General features: G+C 52.1%; 1 protein-coding gene across 21 annotated transcripts in view; it reads left to right on the forward strand.

Moving 5' to 3' along the window:
• Positions 1–15,288, forward strand: part of PCBP3 (poly(rC) binding protein 3) — a 203,939-nt gene extending 188,651 nt beyond the window's left edge. For 15 of the 21 annotated variants that reach the window (XM_090272226.1, XM_090272318.1, XM_090272236.1 and 12 more), the window contains 5 exons: positions 5,772–5,850; positions 6,514–6,573; positions 9,410–9,462; positions 13,356–13,525; positions 14,530–15,288. In XM_090272226.1, the coding sequence (XP_090128352.1) occupies positions 5,772–5,850; positions 6,514–6,573; positions 9,410–9,462; positions 13,356–13,525; positions 14,530–14,566 (399 nt within the window). In that variant the 3' untranslated portion in view covers positions 14,567–15,288. The remainder of the gene's footprint in view (positions 1–5,771; positions 5,851–6,513; positions 6,574–9,409; positions 9,463–13,355; positions 13,526–14,529) is intronic. The other 6 variants (XM_090272292.1, XM_090272362.1, XM_090272370.1 and 3 more) reach the window with 3 other exon arrangements.
• Positions 15,289–16,036: the final 748 nt, after the last annotated feature.

Consider the following 16,036-nt stretch of genomic DNA (forward strand, 5'->3'; position numbering starts at 1 on the left):
CAGCAACAGTGGGAGCCAGAATATGGTGGCATAATAAAAGCAAGTTACTGTCTTCCTAAAATTCTATCTCAAGAGTGTCTTCCAAGGACCTGAATGTAGACATTTCAGACAAACAGCTGTGACCAATAGGCTTCTCATGAATGGCCTTCCAGAGAAGAGAAATGATCCCGGAAGGAAAACTAGAAACACAAGGAGTGGTGTAAGCAAATACAATTACTGTTTCTTTCATTAACACAAGCACAGACCATAGAGAAAATATTGATGATTTCTACTACACTAAAATTTAAACATTTGAGTAAATGAAAACATACTCCATAAAATTCATATCAATGCTACCTATTTTGTGGGATTAATATAATAAAACTAAATGGACAGAAATAGCATACATAAGCCTAGGATGGGCTGAAGGGAATCAAAACATTCTGTAGGTCACTGTATCATCAGGAAGAGGGTACAGATGTTGAATTTAGGCTTTAAATGTCTGTGTTAATAACAGTTTCATACTGACCACCAATGGAAAAGAATTCAATTATATAAACTCCATAAAGGTACAGAGAGGAAAGTGGGTGAGGAGAAAAATTATTAATAATCATGAAAGAAGAAAACAAATAAACAAAAGAAAAGAGCCCTAGAAATCAGGCCAATTAGAAGTGCCAGAAAAAGATGGTAGAAATTAGTCTATATTTATGGGTAATTGTGATCAAAGTAAAAGAAACTTTTCAGTAAAATAAAAAGCTGTCAGGCTTATTTAAAAATCTAGCTTTTTTTTTTTTTTTCCCCAAGAGACACACCTAAAGAATAACAACCTGGAGAAATTGAAAGAACAGAAAAAGCTATTCTAGGAAAATACTAGCCAAAAGAAACCCAATTTATAAATATTATTATCAGTGTGTGTGGGGGGGGTAAACTTTAAGGCAAATACATTATCAAGTCATGTTGATAAAAGGTTCAGTTCACTAGAAGATATAACAATTCAAAATTTATATGCACCTAAAACATAGCTTTAACATATAAAGAAAAAAAAAATGTCAAACCATAAAGAGAATTTGGTAGTCATTGTAGTGGAACCTTAATATACCTCTCTTTCAATAAAGATCAAGTAGACAAGAATAAAGAAGATATTAACAGTAGTCAGTGAGACTGATACAATTAACATATATTGATCACTACACCCAACATAGCTAAAGAATTCATGAAAACATTTACAAAATTTCATGACATTCTAGGCCATAAAGAAGACTCACCATCTCTCACAAATTGGAATCATATAGACCACAAGGCAGTTAAGTTGAAATCAATAATTAAAAGATGACTTTTAAAAAGACTTGTCTTTATTAAAAGTTAAAGAAAACCAAACTAAATGGAGAGACATACCATGTTCATGGATAGAAACACTAAGTATCTTAATTATGTTAATCTTCCCAAATTGAGGTACAAAATGCAATAATACAATTGCAATTAAAATCTTGACCAGCTGTTTTAAAGTTTCATATTATGAAAGAGCAAAGGCCAAGAATCACCAATATATTCATAAAGAGAATATATGATAGGGAGAGTTGTACTAGTAATAGGAAGATCTACAGTAGGGTTGTCCTAACTGAGACAGTGTGATTTGGGTGCAAGGAGAGACCATAAGCAAGTGGATCTGACCAGAGAGCCCAGATCTGACACGTGTGGGTGAGGGAACCTGGTCTGTGACAGAGATGCCAGGACAGCGGGTCATCCGCATAGGAAAATGGGCTTTTACAACATAAACAAAAAACACTCCTTATATATCAAGTACTTCAACACAAGAGAAAAAATGTAGCACTTTTAGAAAATGTAGTCAAATAGCATTCTGTATACAGGTCAGGGAAGAATTTCTTAAAAAACCATAAAATATTAATAAATTTGACTACAATGAATTTTAGAATTCTGTTTCTCTAAAGACAACATAAGGAGAGTGAGGAAATCATTTTTTCAACAGCTATAACTGAAACAGGGTTAGTAACTGAAATACATAAAGAGTTCTTGTGAATCACCAAAAATCAACCCAATTTAAAAAAATAAATAAGCAAAGGACACAAGCAAGTATTTTGCAGAAAGGAGACTGAATGCATATCTGGCCACCTTGGTGGTATATTTCTTGCAGTGAGAGTCAGTTGCATGGCACATTTTGCAATAATTCACTGAGTTGTTTATTTATGGATACTTACATTTTAGTAATTATCTATGTTTGGTGTTTGTCTGTGTTTTTACATCCTGACACAATGTTAAGTGGAAACAGCAGAGAAAGATCTATGATATGATACCTCCGCTCTTCCCTCCCTCTCTCCCCCTTCCTTGTGATTTGTAGCCACTGGTGGGACCTGGAAATCTAGTTTTGCTTTGATGACAGAAATATCTCAAAAAGTGGGAATTCTCCTTAGCACTTTGTTCTGCTCCCTCCTTTAAAAAACGTAGAAATTGAATTACAAATGGGTGAAGTGCTTGACTAAGGGCAGAGCCAAGATTAGAGATGCCAGCTGACATCTGCCTGTCAGCCCCCTCACCGGAAGTGTTTAGGCACCATGATGCTGGTCCAGCGCTTCCTAAAGGTGTCACTTTACACTCGTGGGTGAGCGGGGTTGGAGATTTATGTGCTGGTGTGGCCATTGTTTCATAAAGAGCAGCACATACATTACAGTGGGAATTGCTGAATTTTGGGGTGTCAGACCCCTGAGTGCGAGCAGAGCTGTGCCTGTAACACACACAGCCAGTGGCTCTGGAGCAGAGACTGCTTAATACACCCCTTCTGTTTAACCTCCAGGGAGGTGATGGAGAAACCTGTGGGCCTCCAAGGTTGGAGCCTACGGACAGTTGGTGGGAAAGCTCCTGGTAGTTTCCATGACTATTCACCCAAATTACCCTGGGCAGCACTTCACAGCCTGCCGTTTACACACATAAGTTACTCCACTTTACAGATGGGTAGGGAGGCCCCTGGACACCAGCTAGTCCTGTCTCCACAGAGCTGTCAGGGTTGTGGCTGCCTCAAGGGGTTCTTCTGCCTCCAGAGCCCAGTTCTCCCCTGCTGGGGATGCAGGGGCAGATAGGAGAGGGCCCGCCCCCGTGGGAGCATGCCAGCCTGGCTGTCAGGCACTTGAGCAGGTGACGGAGTGAAATAGTGAAACAGGAGCAAGGAGCAGCGTATTAGGGCTTTTGGGGTTCCCTGCTGGCCCCATCCTCTGGGGGAAGGACTGAAGCCCCAAGGGGTTAGTCACACACCAGCCTGCTTTCCCTGTGTGAACAGATTCTGCACGGAAGTCCCAGTGCTGGTCAGAACCCAAAGCATGCCCCATCCTTGATGGCAGACTGTCCTGAGCCAGACAGGGCTGGCCTTCACTCTCCAAGGTCACATTTGCTGTCTCCTGGAACAGAGTTTCCTTTGCACCCTGGGAACTTGTAGTTACCTCCTTGTGAGGAAACCTTAGGCCTAGTTTGAACTCTCCCATGTGGGTGGGTTCAGAGCACAGCCCCCACCAAATGCCCCCATGACACCATGTGACTTGTAGTACACAGGGCACAGCTGCCCCTGCCCCAGGTCCCTCAAGTGGGAGGCGGGGTTTGCAGGATCAAGTCTGTATGTTCAGTCTCCAGGAGGCTGAGGATGGTCTTGTGCACTCCTTAGCCCTCATGCCCAAGGATGCCTTTGGGTACTTACTGCCTTTCTACAAGACATTTTGTCTTTCTCCAGGGCACTTTCATGTCTCTGGAAAGAGGAGCCTTTGCTAGGCTGCCCAGTCATGCAGCTGGGCCCCAGACCCCTGCAGGCCCCTTTTCTGCAGGGTCGGTTGGCCTCACAACATCTCACCCAAGGCACGGGTGTCTCACCACTTGTTCTGTGACAGTGTCTCCTGGGCATGCCCTCCTGGTACCTTTCTCAGGGGCTTTCATTCCTATCCACTGAGGTCATGCTGTGCCTACTGAAGTTAGGTCACGGGGAGGTGCCAGTCAGCACGGGGATGTGCCACTGCCTGTACTGTGGCCTTGGCCAGCATCACCCCACGGGGGACTCTTAGAGCTGAATCTGGCCCCAGGTGACCAGGTGCCCTAACCTTCTCTCAGGATTCCAGACACAATAAGTGCCTACAATGGCCTCATGGAGTCTGGAATGTGGCCATTTGTCTCTGAGCAGGCCCACCCACCCAAGTGCTGCTGGTCAAGAAGCACCCCAGAAGACAGGGAGACCTAAGAGGGGGGACAAGGCTGCTTTTGGGTGCACTTAGGATGTCTACCAGGGAAAGAGGAGATCGGCCAGCTCTGTGACGGAAGTGCAGCAGGAGCAGCCTAGGAAGATAGAACACCCGCATCCCAGCGGCTCCCACCACCAAGGGTCTACCTCAGAGGTGTGACCAGGAAGCCAAAAGTTGTTCATGGCCCAGCTTCAGGCTGCACCTGGGGCCACATACCTCCTCACACTGAGACTCTTGACCTGTGGAATCAGGAAGTAGCCAGGATGGTGGTCCAGCACTCCACAACCCCTGTCCCCAGAGGCCACCCCCAAAGGGCTCGACGGTACGGATAGGACAGGAGGCTCTGGGGGAGGACTATCTGGGGGCAGCAGTGATCCTCCATGCACTAGGAAGGAGCCGTTGTCATTTGTCTTAGCACTGGCTAAATTGTTAGGAGAGCATCCCTGGCTCTAGGAGGCCAGCAGCAAACCTACTCATCAACGGCCCCAAGGGCTGGTCGGTGAAGATGCTGGGATGTCAGAAACCCAAGTATACAGTTGCTGCCTCCTTGAGACATTTGTGGAGCTGAAGGAGCCCTGATCCGGCAAGATGGGACAAATGTGGGTGCCTGGTCAGATCCTCATGTCATCTGGGAATGCCAGCTCTGCTCCCTGAGGGCCCCCACCTACTGGCCTCTGGGGGCTTTGTGGAGGCCTCCACTCTTGCCTCCCGATGAGTCCAGGGTTGGCTTTGGAAGCTGTGCTGGGAGCATTAGGACTGGTCTTTCTGCTAGGAAAAGGCTCGGGGGTTGAGGACATTTCCCAGAATGTGCTGTCCTACTCTCCGAGGTATGTTTTCATTTAAGAAATGAGGCTCAGATAAAATAACTAAAGAAATTGCATTTCAGAGCACCCTCCCCCAAAGTCTGGTGACTGAGGCTAGGGGACAAGGGGACAGAGAGCCGCCTGCCCAGACACAGTGGGCACAGGTACAAGGAGGCCTCAGCTACTCTCACACATGCCCTCCACAGAACCTTCCAGTACTACACCCTGTAATCTTGGAGGTTACAGGAGGCAGAGTGTGAGGCAGGGCTGGCTCTGGGAGTGACCCAGGTCTAGCCCAGGACTGGGCCAAGGCAGGCTTGCAGAAGGGAGCATCCCATGGGTTCCCCACAGATGCACATGAGCTCTGAGTGACAGCATGACTGTGAAGCTCTTAGAGGCCCAGCTGGTCCTGTTCTGTGGCTCTCAGGTCCTCCCAGTGAAGCTCAGGGGCCCAGCAGTGTCCCCACTGGTCTGGGGATTGTTTGTCCACTCAGGCCCATGTGGTTGGGGAAGTCTGACTGGTTGGGGCCACAGCTGCCAGCGAGCCAAGGAGAGGAAAGGAGCTCAGTGCACCTGCCGACAAGAGCCCATTGGTTTTCCCAGGCCAAGTCCTTGAGTTCTGCTGCGTCTGCCATGTGTCCGCATGGCCCCTCTTTATATCTATTTGTACAGAGTTCTGTTACTGCCTTTTTAATTTGGTGTGACTTGTACTCGATGACAATAACCTTCTTAGCTCTCATGTCCCTCCTACCCCCAGCAGTTGACCAAGCTCCACCAGTTGGCCATGCAGCAAACCCCCTTTCCTCCCCTCGGACAGACCAACCCCGCTTTCCCCGGTACGTACCCAGCTGCCCTTTCTGACCTCCTCTCTTCTCACCTGGGGACTTTCTCTTTCTGAACTGTCTATTCAGGGCAGTGAGCAGAGCAGGTACAGTTCTAGTTGTGAATGCCAAGGAGGTGTTAATATGTGTCAGTGTGCACGTTGCTGAGGGCCAGGCAAGGTCAGTCACCTCACAGCTGGCTGTCTTATGAAGGGACATCTGCCCCCTCGAGTGTCTGGGCCTGTTCTCTGTTGCATCCAGGCATTCTGGGGGGCCCTTCCCGCTGAACACATCCATCCGGCCAGCCCTGGAGCCTGCTCTCTCCGGGAGCAAGAGCTCAGACAAGCATATGGGGATGCTCTTTGAATAAGGCCAGTGCACATCCCAGGTGTGACACCCACCCAGGATGGCACCTGCCCTGCCCCTGGGAAAACCAAGATAAACCAGTCCCCAGGCCAGGGCACAGTGGTCCTCAGCTCCCCTCTGAGCACAGGGGCAGGGGTGGGCTCCTTCCATTGACACACACACAGCATCGTCTTGGCAGCTGTGCCAGGTGAGAGCCCACCAGATGTGCTTATCTGCCGTGTGCCAGTCAGATTTTGAGCTTCCCTAGTTGAAGTGACCTTGCTTATCTCCTTGAGGGCAAAACATTAAATTTGTTTCTTCTTTGCTCTCCAGGAGAAAAGCTGCCTTTACACTCCTCCGAAGAAGCTCAAAATCTGATGGGCCCATCGTCAGGTAAAACAAAGCGCTCTAGTGGAGAGCGGAGACCTGGGCTCCAGGGCACAACCTTGGGGGGAGGGGACAGCCAGTGCCTTGGCAAAGGGAGCTCCTTGCCATGGAGATGGAGCCTGTGTGCCCACATCATCTTCATGCCCACAGTTCCCAGCTTCTGCCTTGGTCACTGCCAGGAGCGTTGTGATGGGTCACAGGCTCCAACGGTGCCCATCACCCAAAGTCCTTGAATGTGACAGAGCCACCATCTGTGTTGTCATGTATTCTCCTATGGCACAGCATGTGGGGGCCTGCAGTGCAGACTTCACATGTGCGCCTTTGCAAAATGTATGTCCTAGGAGGCAGGAGCACACCTTCACCGATGAGAACACTCCGGGTACCCCTTCTGATTCTAATTAAAACAGTTCTGGGATACTGCAGGGCAGGGCGGAGCTTTATAGGTCCCGTTACCCAGGCCTAGCGTAGCGGGTTTCTGGTAAGGGCTGGGCCGCCCCCTCCACCTTGAAATCCTGGATCAGAGCAGAAGAGCAAGTGTCCAGCTAAAGGGAAGATGCAGGAGAGGAACGTTTCCAGTGGTGGTGGCTGTCATCCCAGTGGTGTGTTCTGGGCCCCATGTTGCAGCTGAGGCTGCAGGAAGCCCCGAGACTTCACCACAGACTGCCTCTGGGCCCGTGTGTGCACCCTGGGGCTCACAGGCATCTTGAAGCCTGCGCTTTCCCCCATGCTGCCCCCCAAGGCCTTCAGGCCTCCGGGATTGGGAACTCAGCCCTCCCTGTGACAACCTCCATCCCCAAGGCCTTATGGGACCTGAAGCTCGTATGCTCTCAGGCACACATGCACTTGCACACATTCACATACACCCACATGTGTGTCCCTCATCACAGCAGATTAGGCCAGGCGATGATGAGGAGAGGCATTGACTAGTCTGACAGGACCCTGAAGGCTGGTGCCAGCATTGCTTCCAAAGCAGGCTCCGGCTGTTCTGGGGAAGCATTATCCCTGTCCCGAAAGGGGCTGCCATCATCTCAAGAGAGAGACACTCACTCCTGGGCACCAAGCCCTGACACACAGGAAAACGAGTTTTAAACACCGTGTCTTCACATTATTAGTTCAGTTTTACTTTCCTCTTTAAAAGAAACCTTATACCTTTCTCCCCGTGATCAAAGTAGACCGCGTTGAACAAATACGACTCACAGCTTTATGTCCATCCTAAGCAGGCTATTAGGGGTTCCTGTGTAGGACTCAGGCAGGACTGAGGAAATCTCTCACATGACGTTTTCAGTGTCACTATTTATAGAATGCGTATAGATGGTTGAACAACCAAATAATTATATTGCAATACCTTTATTAAAAGAAGGTAAAGAAGAGAAACTCTAGGTTTGGCTATGCAAAAGAAAAATGACAGACAATTCAGGATGAATTGGTTCATGCAGCATCTTCCATCTGAGCCCCCGTGCTCAGCAGGCCCCCAGGACAGGGACACTCTCACAGGGACACTCACAGCAGTGAGACAGGTGGTCCCGGAGTGTCTGGTTTTAGGGACACAAGTGTGTTGGAGGAAGAAGCAGGAAGAGGGGTGGGGGCTATGAGAGGGTAGGAGGTGAGACTGGGGCCAGGCCCACCCCAGGTCCAGGGTCAGAGAGCACAGAGTGGCGGCTGGGGGCACAGGGAAGAAGCCAGGACCCTTGGTGGGTTTTGAGTCTTGAAGGCATCTGACCTGCATATTGTTGGCACCTCTCTGGGCCGTATAGATATTAGACTGTGAGGCAAGGGCAAAGGAAGGGACCAATGTGGGTGTGGGAAGAGGGCTCAGGTTCTGGAATATTCTGAATGTACATGACCCCGGTCTGTGTAGTTAGCTGTAGGTGGAGAGAAGGGGTGGAGCCAGAGGGCTTCAGGGTCTGGGCTGAGCTGCATGACCCAAGATGTTGGGACCACAGGGGACTGGGGGGGGGGTCTCAGCTGTGGACTTTGGGTTTGAGATGCCTCCTGAGAAGGAAATGGAAGTGTTGTAACAGCGAGCTAGTCTGCCTTGGGCTTTTGTCTCCATTGGTTTTCCCCTGTGCATTTTGTTGTCACTGTTTCCAAAGCAAGAGTAGATCTTGTCCTGTAAGCTGTCTTCATTTGGCAGGTCCTAATCTGAGATTTGCCAAGATAGATTGTGGCTTGGTGACAAATTAGGCCTGTGTCTTCTACATAGGACATCCATACAGAAATGCTGTCTTCCAACCCAGCAGTCTGTTTCTGAATCAGTGAAGTGCCCGATTGGAAGAACTGCTGGGTCTGCAGCAGGCTGTGTAGCTGCCTTTGGGGAACGTAGGGTCAGAGGCAGCTGACACCACAGCGGAGCTGGTGGCCAGCAGAGGGCGCTGAGTGCTGTTTGGTCAGGGAGAGAGAGGGACAAGCAGAGGGGAAAGAGAACCCATGGAGGACAGGCACCAGGGTTGCAGGGTTGCGCCCTGGGCACCGCATGGAGTCCCCAAGACAGTCACACCCCAAGAGCTGCTTAGCATGGTGCTTTCTGCGTGTCTGTGAAGGGCTTCAAGAGATGTCCCTCCACATGGCAGAGGAGGGACATCATGATGTACCCAAAAGGAGAAAGTGAAATGTCATTCTGCTGAGTTTCATTTTCCTTGTTTTGAGAGAAGCCGGGACTCAGGAGTTGCATTGCAGGGGAGCGAAGAGCTCACAGGGCCCTCGGCCTCCAGCTGCACTGACCCTACCCCTCGAGCCAGCCCCCAGCTCTGCCCAGCCTGTGTGGGCCGAGCATGGACCCAGCACTGGGGTGCTATGGGAGCAGCCTTCCGCCAGCCTAACCGTGTACCCTTGGTGTGCCCAGGTCTGGATGCCAGCCCCCCGGCCAGCACTCACGAGCTCACCATTCCCAATGATGTGAGTATGCCCGAGCCCCCTTGACCCTACTTTATGACCTCCCCCTTCCTTCCCACATTAAACACTGTAATGCCCATAAAAGCCCCTGAGATACCAGATAAGAAAGGAGAAAACGGAGGTCTTCAGGGTTTACTTGGAATTCAGATGCCAGAGCTGGCTGGGAAGCTGAGGGCCCTGCTGACCCCGTGTGAAGGCCCTGCCCTGGCTCAGGGTTGGCCTTTGAAGAATGGTGGGCCCAGGGATGCTCGGGAGCAGCCCTGCTCGTGCTCCCTGGGCCTCTGGAGGGTTTGGGGTTCTCTGTGAGACTGCAGGATGTGGGATGTCACAGGTTTGTCTGGATTCCTGGATCTGGTGTCTACCATCTGCTCCTGCCTGGACTCCACTGAGGAGGGGCACTCCCTTCACATTCGGTCCTCTTGGCATTACCCTCTGAATCCATGGATCATACTAAGAATGTTGACTCAGATTCCCAGCCCAAGACACCAGGGCAGATGTGGGTCGTGTGTCCTGGAGGGACAGCTGCCCTGAGCAACACAGAGAGGCTTCCGTGTGGGGCACATGGGCCTTCTTGCCCTAGAACTACAGCCTTGAGTAACCTTCACTGCTTTGCCCTTCACACCAGCCCAGCAAGGGATCCTACCTCTTTCCTTCAGTAGACGAACCACAGGAAGCACAGCCTTGTGACTGGAGGGAGTGGCCTGCTCTTAGTGTGGAAGGAGGTGGGCAGTGGGACACGTGGACAGGCAGGCCCTCCGGAAGAGACTGCTCTCACCAGGGCACCTCGTGCAGCTGCAGGCCAGACTCCTGGACAGGGAGATGTGACTCTTCATTCTCAGAAGGAGCTGATTTCTGCTTTTAAGGGCTCCGGACATGTCCTCCCCTGTGGTTGGTACTCAAGCAGCAGCTCTGGGCAGCCTGCCAAGTCTTTTTACCCACGTGATACGTGCAAGTCACCTCTGTTCTGGGCTTCCCCCCTTTTAGTTTTTCCCTAAACCACCATTTCACCAACACCAAGTATCCTTCTCTGACCTGCGCCTTTGTTTTAAAACCAAAATGAACCTAAGAGGCAAGGGGATAAGGTTGTTTGGAGAGCTGAAGTGCCTGTTTCCTGGATCCCCTCCCAGTGCATGGCCACCACCCTCCTGCTGTGGGGGCTTCTTGGGTAGAGGGCACCTGCTGGGACCCGTGTGCCCTGCAGAGCACATTCCTTGACCCTTCCTGGCAAAGGATCTCATGCAGGGGACGTGTGCCCCCAGGGCCTCCTCCCACCTTGGAGAGAAGGAAGGAACTAGAATGTGTCTGTTGGGACCCTTGCCCGTCATCCGTCTCTGTCTCTTGGTCAAAGTTAGATCAGACAATGGGAAATTGTGCTGACACCTACATGTCACCATGATTTACCTGCAGAAAGGAACTCTGGATGGAGAGATGAGTGTGGTGACCTAAATGATGCACAGTGTCCATGACACGGCCAGCCAGCCCTTGTGGCCATGGGAACCCAGGCTGGGTCAGGGCCAAGGGCCATGCATGGAGCTGCCCCCAGCAGCTGGCAGCCTGGGTTCCATCTCTGACTGTTACCACTGTGCCTTCACTGCCTGTTGCACAGCTTGCCTCACTCATGTCACTGTCTGTGGTGACCCCTGCTCAGGACCCTCCCGCTGGGACAGGGTATCTGAGGGCTTACATAGGCAGCTGTAGGTGTGGTAGGGTAGGTATGCTCCTTGGTTCCTGTGGGGTTTGGCTTGGAAATCTGGTTAGGAGGGGGCTCTCTTATTTGAGAGTACCTCTGTAGCCTTTCTTTAAATGTCCAATGAGGCACAAAAGGCTTAGAGGAGCCTTTTTCTGGACTGAATGTCGGAGGGGCCCAGAAAGCCAGAGGGGCCATGTGAAAGGGCAGCCGTGGGCTGCAGGGCTGGCCTAGCATGCCTCTTAGAAAAGGAGCCAGTCTAGAGCGGAGCTGATGCGGGCCTCGCGCTCCTGTCCAGGTCCCAGGTTGAGGTGCCTGTGACTTCCCACATCCCCCTCTCGCTGCTCAGCCAGGTGTCAGTGTCAGGGGGCTGCAGTGACACTGTGGTTTCTCATTAGCACTCAGATTGCACAGTTTTATCTGGAAGGGAGATGTTTCACGTCAGTGGGGGCGGGGGAGATGTACGGATAGCAGCTCGGGGGGCTCTTGAGTGTGAAGTCTCAGGGAGGGGAGATACCTGAGCGTGGGGGAGAAAGAGAGGGCTGAGTATGAGAACATTTTGAGCAAGACAATGGGGAGGTGGGCATGTTTACGAGAATGCAGGGGCGGCATGCCAGAGGAAGCCTTCCTCGGAGCGCTTACCGGAGCAGAAGAAGGCAGGCTGTGCAGCAGGCACTCAGCACTGTGTGGCCGGGCAGGGCCACTCACAGCGAAGTGCAAAGGTACTGGAAGGGAGAGTGGGCTGCCAGACATTCAGTTTCTAGTGGCCACACGAAGGCATGAGGACAGAGGGACAGTGGAAGGACACACCAAGTCAGGGCAGGAAGCTCAGGTGGGCTCCTGAGTGCCCACATCTTTGGAGAGCTCAGCTGGCCTCACATTCTCCCTCCAGTGCTGCTGCCACCGTCCCTGCCCCGGTGGGCCTGCCAGGCACCTGCTTTGACGGGCCCTGGTCAGCGAGGAGCCCTCAAGATTTCTGTGCCAGTGGGAGGGTGCCAGGGAAGAGCCAGTCAAGGATCTCAGGGCCAGGGACAAAGGAGTGAGGGATGAAGCTGACTTGGGCAGGAGGTGGAGGAATCCGAGCAGCTTGGGGACAGAGGTTTGCCTGGATATTTGGGGGGATCATGTTAAGGTCTAGTGTAACAGCCGGTCTAACCTAGGAGAGGAGCAGAGATGGCCTTACGGAGGAGCAGAACTGAGATGCTGTAAGTCACCTCAGGGCAAAGATAGCTGAGATGTACCTGTGTCCCCAGTGAGCTATTGTCATGGCGCAGGTTGAGTTGCTTCATTTGGAAATAGATTTCCTCCAGCCCAGCGCAAAACCCTGTACCTACTGCCTCGCTGACATAGAAATAAGAACTGATGTCACCACAAGTGCTGACACCCTCGCCCAGGCTGCCATTTGAGAGGCGGATAGGAAACCGGTTGCACAGGTCCCACCTCTCCAGCCTCTTCTCTCTGTGTTCGTGCTAAAAGCTCTCACTAACAGCCTCGTGTGAATGGACTCAGTTCCGTCCACGGACTCGGACTCTCATGCACAGCAGGGTGGGCTGGGAGGGGCACAGAGAGCTGGTCCAGACCTCAGGTTGCGCTCTGGCCCCACACGTGACTGTTCTGTGTCCCGAGGAGGCCCTGGCTCTTGTCCCTCCGGCTGTTTTGTTCTCAATGACCGGATATCTACTCTTTCAGCTAGCTGAGTGGCCAGAGGACACTGCAGTCATCCTCAAACAGAGGTCACGGGATGGGAAGAAAAGGGAACATCTGACGTGTCCTCAGAATTTCATCCAAGTTTATCAAAAGACAGGTTATAAGCAGCAGCGAGCTTTACTCTGGTTCAAACAAGCATCTCCCACTCTGAGAACCCAACCAAGAAGGTGCCAACATGGCCTTGGCCTTGTGCTGGCATTGCGCCTCTGGGCTCCATGTCTCTCAGGCCCCTAAAGGACACTGAGCAAGTGACAGACATGTGACTCTCCAGTCTCCTGATTTGTTGTGACAGCTTGCAAATAGAGCACCAAGCAGAGCCCCATACCCACAGCTCCCCGCCCTTCCCCAGGAAGGCAGGGCCGCTTCCTTCTGGAAGCAAGAAGTTGGTGGCGTGGGGTAGAGACCAAGGCTGGGCCACCCCCACAAGCTTTCCTGGGGCTCTGCACACTCTGCTCAGAGCCGCCATGGGTTCTCTAAGAAACTCCTCCATCCTTTTTTCTAGCTAATAGGCTGTATAATTGGGCGCCAGGGGACCAAAATCAACGAAATTCGACAGATGTCTGGAGCTCAGATCAAAATTGCCAATGCCACAGAAGGGTCATCGGAGCGCCAGATCACCATCACAGGGACCCCAGCCAACATCAGCCTTGCTCAGTACCTCATCAATGCCAGGTGAGCCCTGGCCAGTGGATGGGCTGCTCAGAAACTGGCCAGCTGTGGGTACGGAATGTGCCTCCCTCAGGGCCTCTTTTCCCTGGCTGGGCCTAGGCATGGAAGGTGCTGTAGAGTCTCTACACAGACAGGGGTCCTCTCTCCCACTTGACCTTTCACCCTGAAGGACCTTCGGTGAGGGGCTAGGTGGTTAAGAGGCAAGAGTATTTTCAGGAAGGCAGTGGCTACGCCATCCAGGGCCTGGGGGTCAGCCACACACCTGGTTCAATTGAAATTCAGCAGAAAGGGTTCTGTAGTTTCAGAGTAATGTTACTAGGTCGTTCTGCTCTCACATCGTGTGGTAAAGACCCCCCCAACCCAGACGCTTGCAGAGCAGTGCATGAGGGAACTGTGCAAGGTTCAAGGTTAAGCACTGAAAGAGGTGAGGTCCTGCGTCCTGGCCAGGGCACGTGATGAGGAGCCCAGAACAGTGGACAACTCCCCTGACCATTCCTGGGCCGCTCAGCTCAGCCTCCCTGCCCCGGGCATATTGAAGAACATAGTGTGACCACAGGGAGCTGGGACCTCTCCGGGGCGGAACCCTGCCTCTCCTCCCTACCCCAGAATGTTGAGGGGGCTGGAGGGGATCCAGGTGGACAGGGAGGCAGCCCCCGTGGGCAGTGTGCCTCTAGGGCCCCTCCCAAGTGGTTGCCGTAGAAATGGTTGTGGTGGCCTCTGACTGTCATGCTCCTGATGTGATGGGCATGGGCGGGGTTGGGGGGTGGGGGTGGCTGTGGGCCCGGAAAGGAAGAACCCCTGGATCTGGTCCCTGCTGAGTCCTTTTCCCTCTGCTGGGCTGTGGTCTCCAGCTCAAGGCTGCTGAGCAGTGACCTGAGACTCTCTGTCCAACAAAGAGGGAGACAGATGCTGAAGCTGTGAGGGTGCCACGGAATGATGCATTTCCAGTATGATCTCGTTTTATGAGGACGCTGTGACCTGTCTCCCCGTGCCTTTGTCTCTTCCAGGCTGACGTCTGAGGTCACTGGGATGGGCGCGCTCTAATCCTGCCCAGCATCCTCCACACTGCGAACCCTGGCGTCCACCTGGCTCGCGCAGTGTACAGAGAGCCCACCCTTCGTCACAAATACAAATAGAGGTTTTCTTTACTAACAAAATGGTCTATGCCATAGAAGTACACATGCCGACGAAGCAAGTCTCTACTACAGCTGCCCGTGAGCTGCAGGCCTGTCCCTGACTCAGCTCATTCAATAGTTCCGCTCCAGTCTGCTCACACGTCCGCATGCAGTGCTTATTACGTTTAGTGCTTGGGGGGCTCCCTTCTGTGACATTTTAGAAATATTGTTCCTTAGTTTGCTTAGTGTCAGTGTAATTGTTTTAAGAGTTGGTTTAACATTTTGACAGCACCTCCTATAAACTGTCTTTTCCTCACCATCTAGACCTGTGGCTGCCCCCTCTCACCTGGCCCCACATGCTGACTTTGTTTCCTCTCACAGGCTTGCTTGTCTTGGCCCATGTGTCCATGCAGGTCTTATGCTGGGGTCAGGCTGCGCCCTTCCCCTTGTTCCCAAGGAAGGAAAAGCGGGTGCCAGGTCCTGATCTGAGGAGTGGGTTGAAGCAGGGTGCTAGGCCCTGACTTCACAGAGATGTCATGTGTGGGAGGCCACACATTGGTTCTGGGTGGCTTCCCGGGTGGCTGGAGGGTGTGGACTGGCCAGGAAGCACCTCTGCACCATGTCAGAGTTCAATAAACGTTGTGGGCTGCCCCCACTGGCTCTGGCTCCTCTCTGTGCCCCTCGCTCAAACCTGCCTCATGTGTGCGCGCACTTGCTCACGTGCCCAGTCACACACCCATGAGACCTGGCCCTGCGGCCACCTACTGTCTAACAAAGCTGATTCTTTCTCACACAGATTAAGACTTCCTTCCCTATCTCCCAACCTTTCTTAATTGTTTGACTTGCACAGGTCTTTCTAGTTTTATTTTGTAAAACTATTTAAATGACTGTAATGAAAACTCCATTCTTGCCCTGGCTCCAAGATGCTGGTTTCTAACTTGTGGAACTAGTTCTCCGACTGCCTTTGTGGGCGTAGGAGGCTGGGCCGCCCACGGTGACCCCAGCCACTGTCCAGCATGTACGTCTCACCCTTTCACTGAACTGTCTGCTTGGCTTACCTGTGCTCACCTTGAATGAGCCCATGGCCCCCTCTGGGTGCTAAAGCCCTGGTTGGGACACAGGTTCCAGGCAGAGGGAGACTCACAGACCATCTGTCTCTCCCAGAACCTGTCAAGCACGCAGTGGCTGGGATGGTCTGCCCACCACCTGCTTCTTAGCAGGAGCCCCCTTCTGTCTGCCCAAACTCCAGCCAGACCTCAGGCACTTGCCCTGTGAGTCCAGGCCTCTGGGACATGCTTTCTTCACCATCCCTGGAGTCCCCTGGTCAAGGTTGAGCACACAAAATAGTAGCGCTGGGCCACATCGGACACTGGATGGTTGAAGGCCGGATGATTCACTT

Source organism: Furipterus horrens, unplaced genomic scaffold, assembly GCF_987537825.1.
Source record: "Furipterus horrens unplaced genomic scaffold, mFurHor1.1.pri manual_scaffold_1, whole genome shotgun sequence".
NCBI classification, from domain to species: Eukaryota; Metazoa; Chordata; class Mammalia; order Chiroptera; family Furipteridae; genus Furipterus; species Furipterus horrens.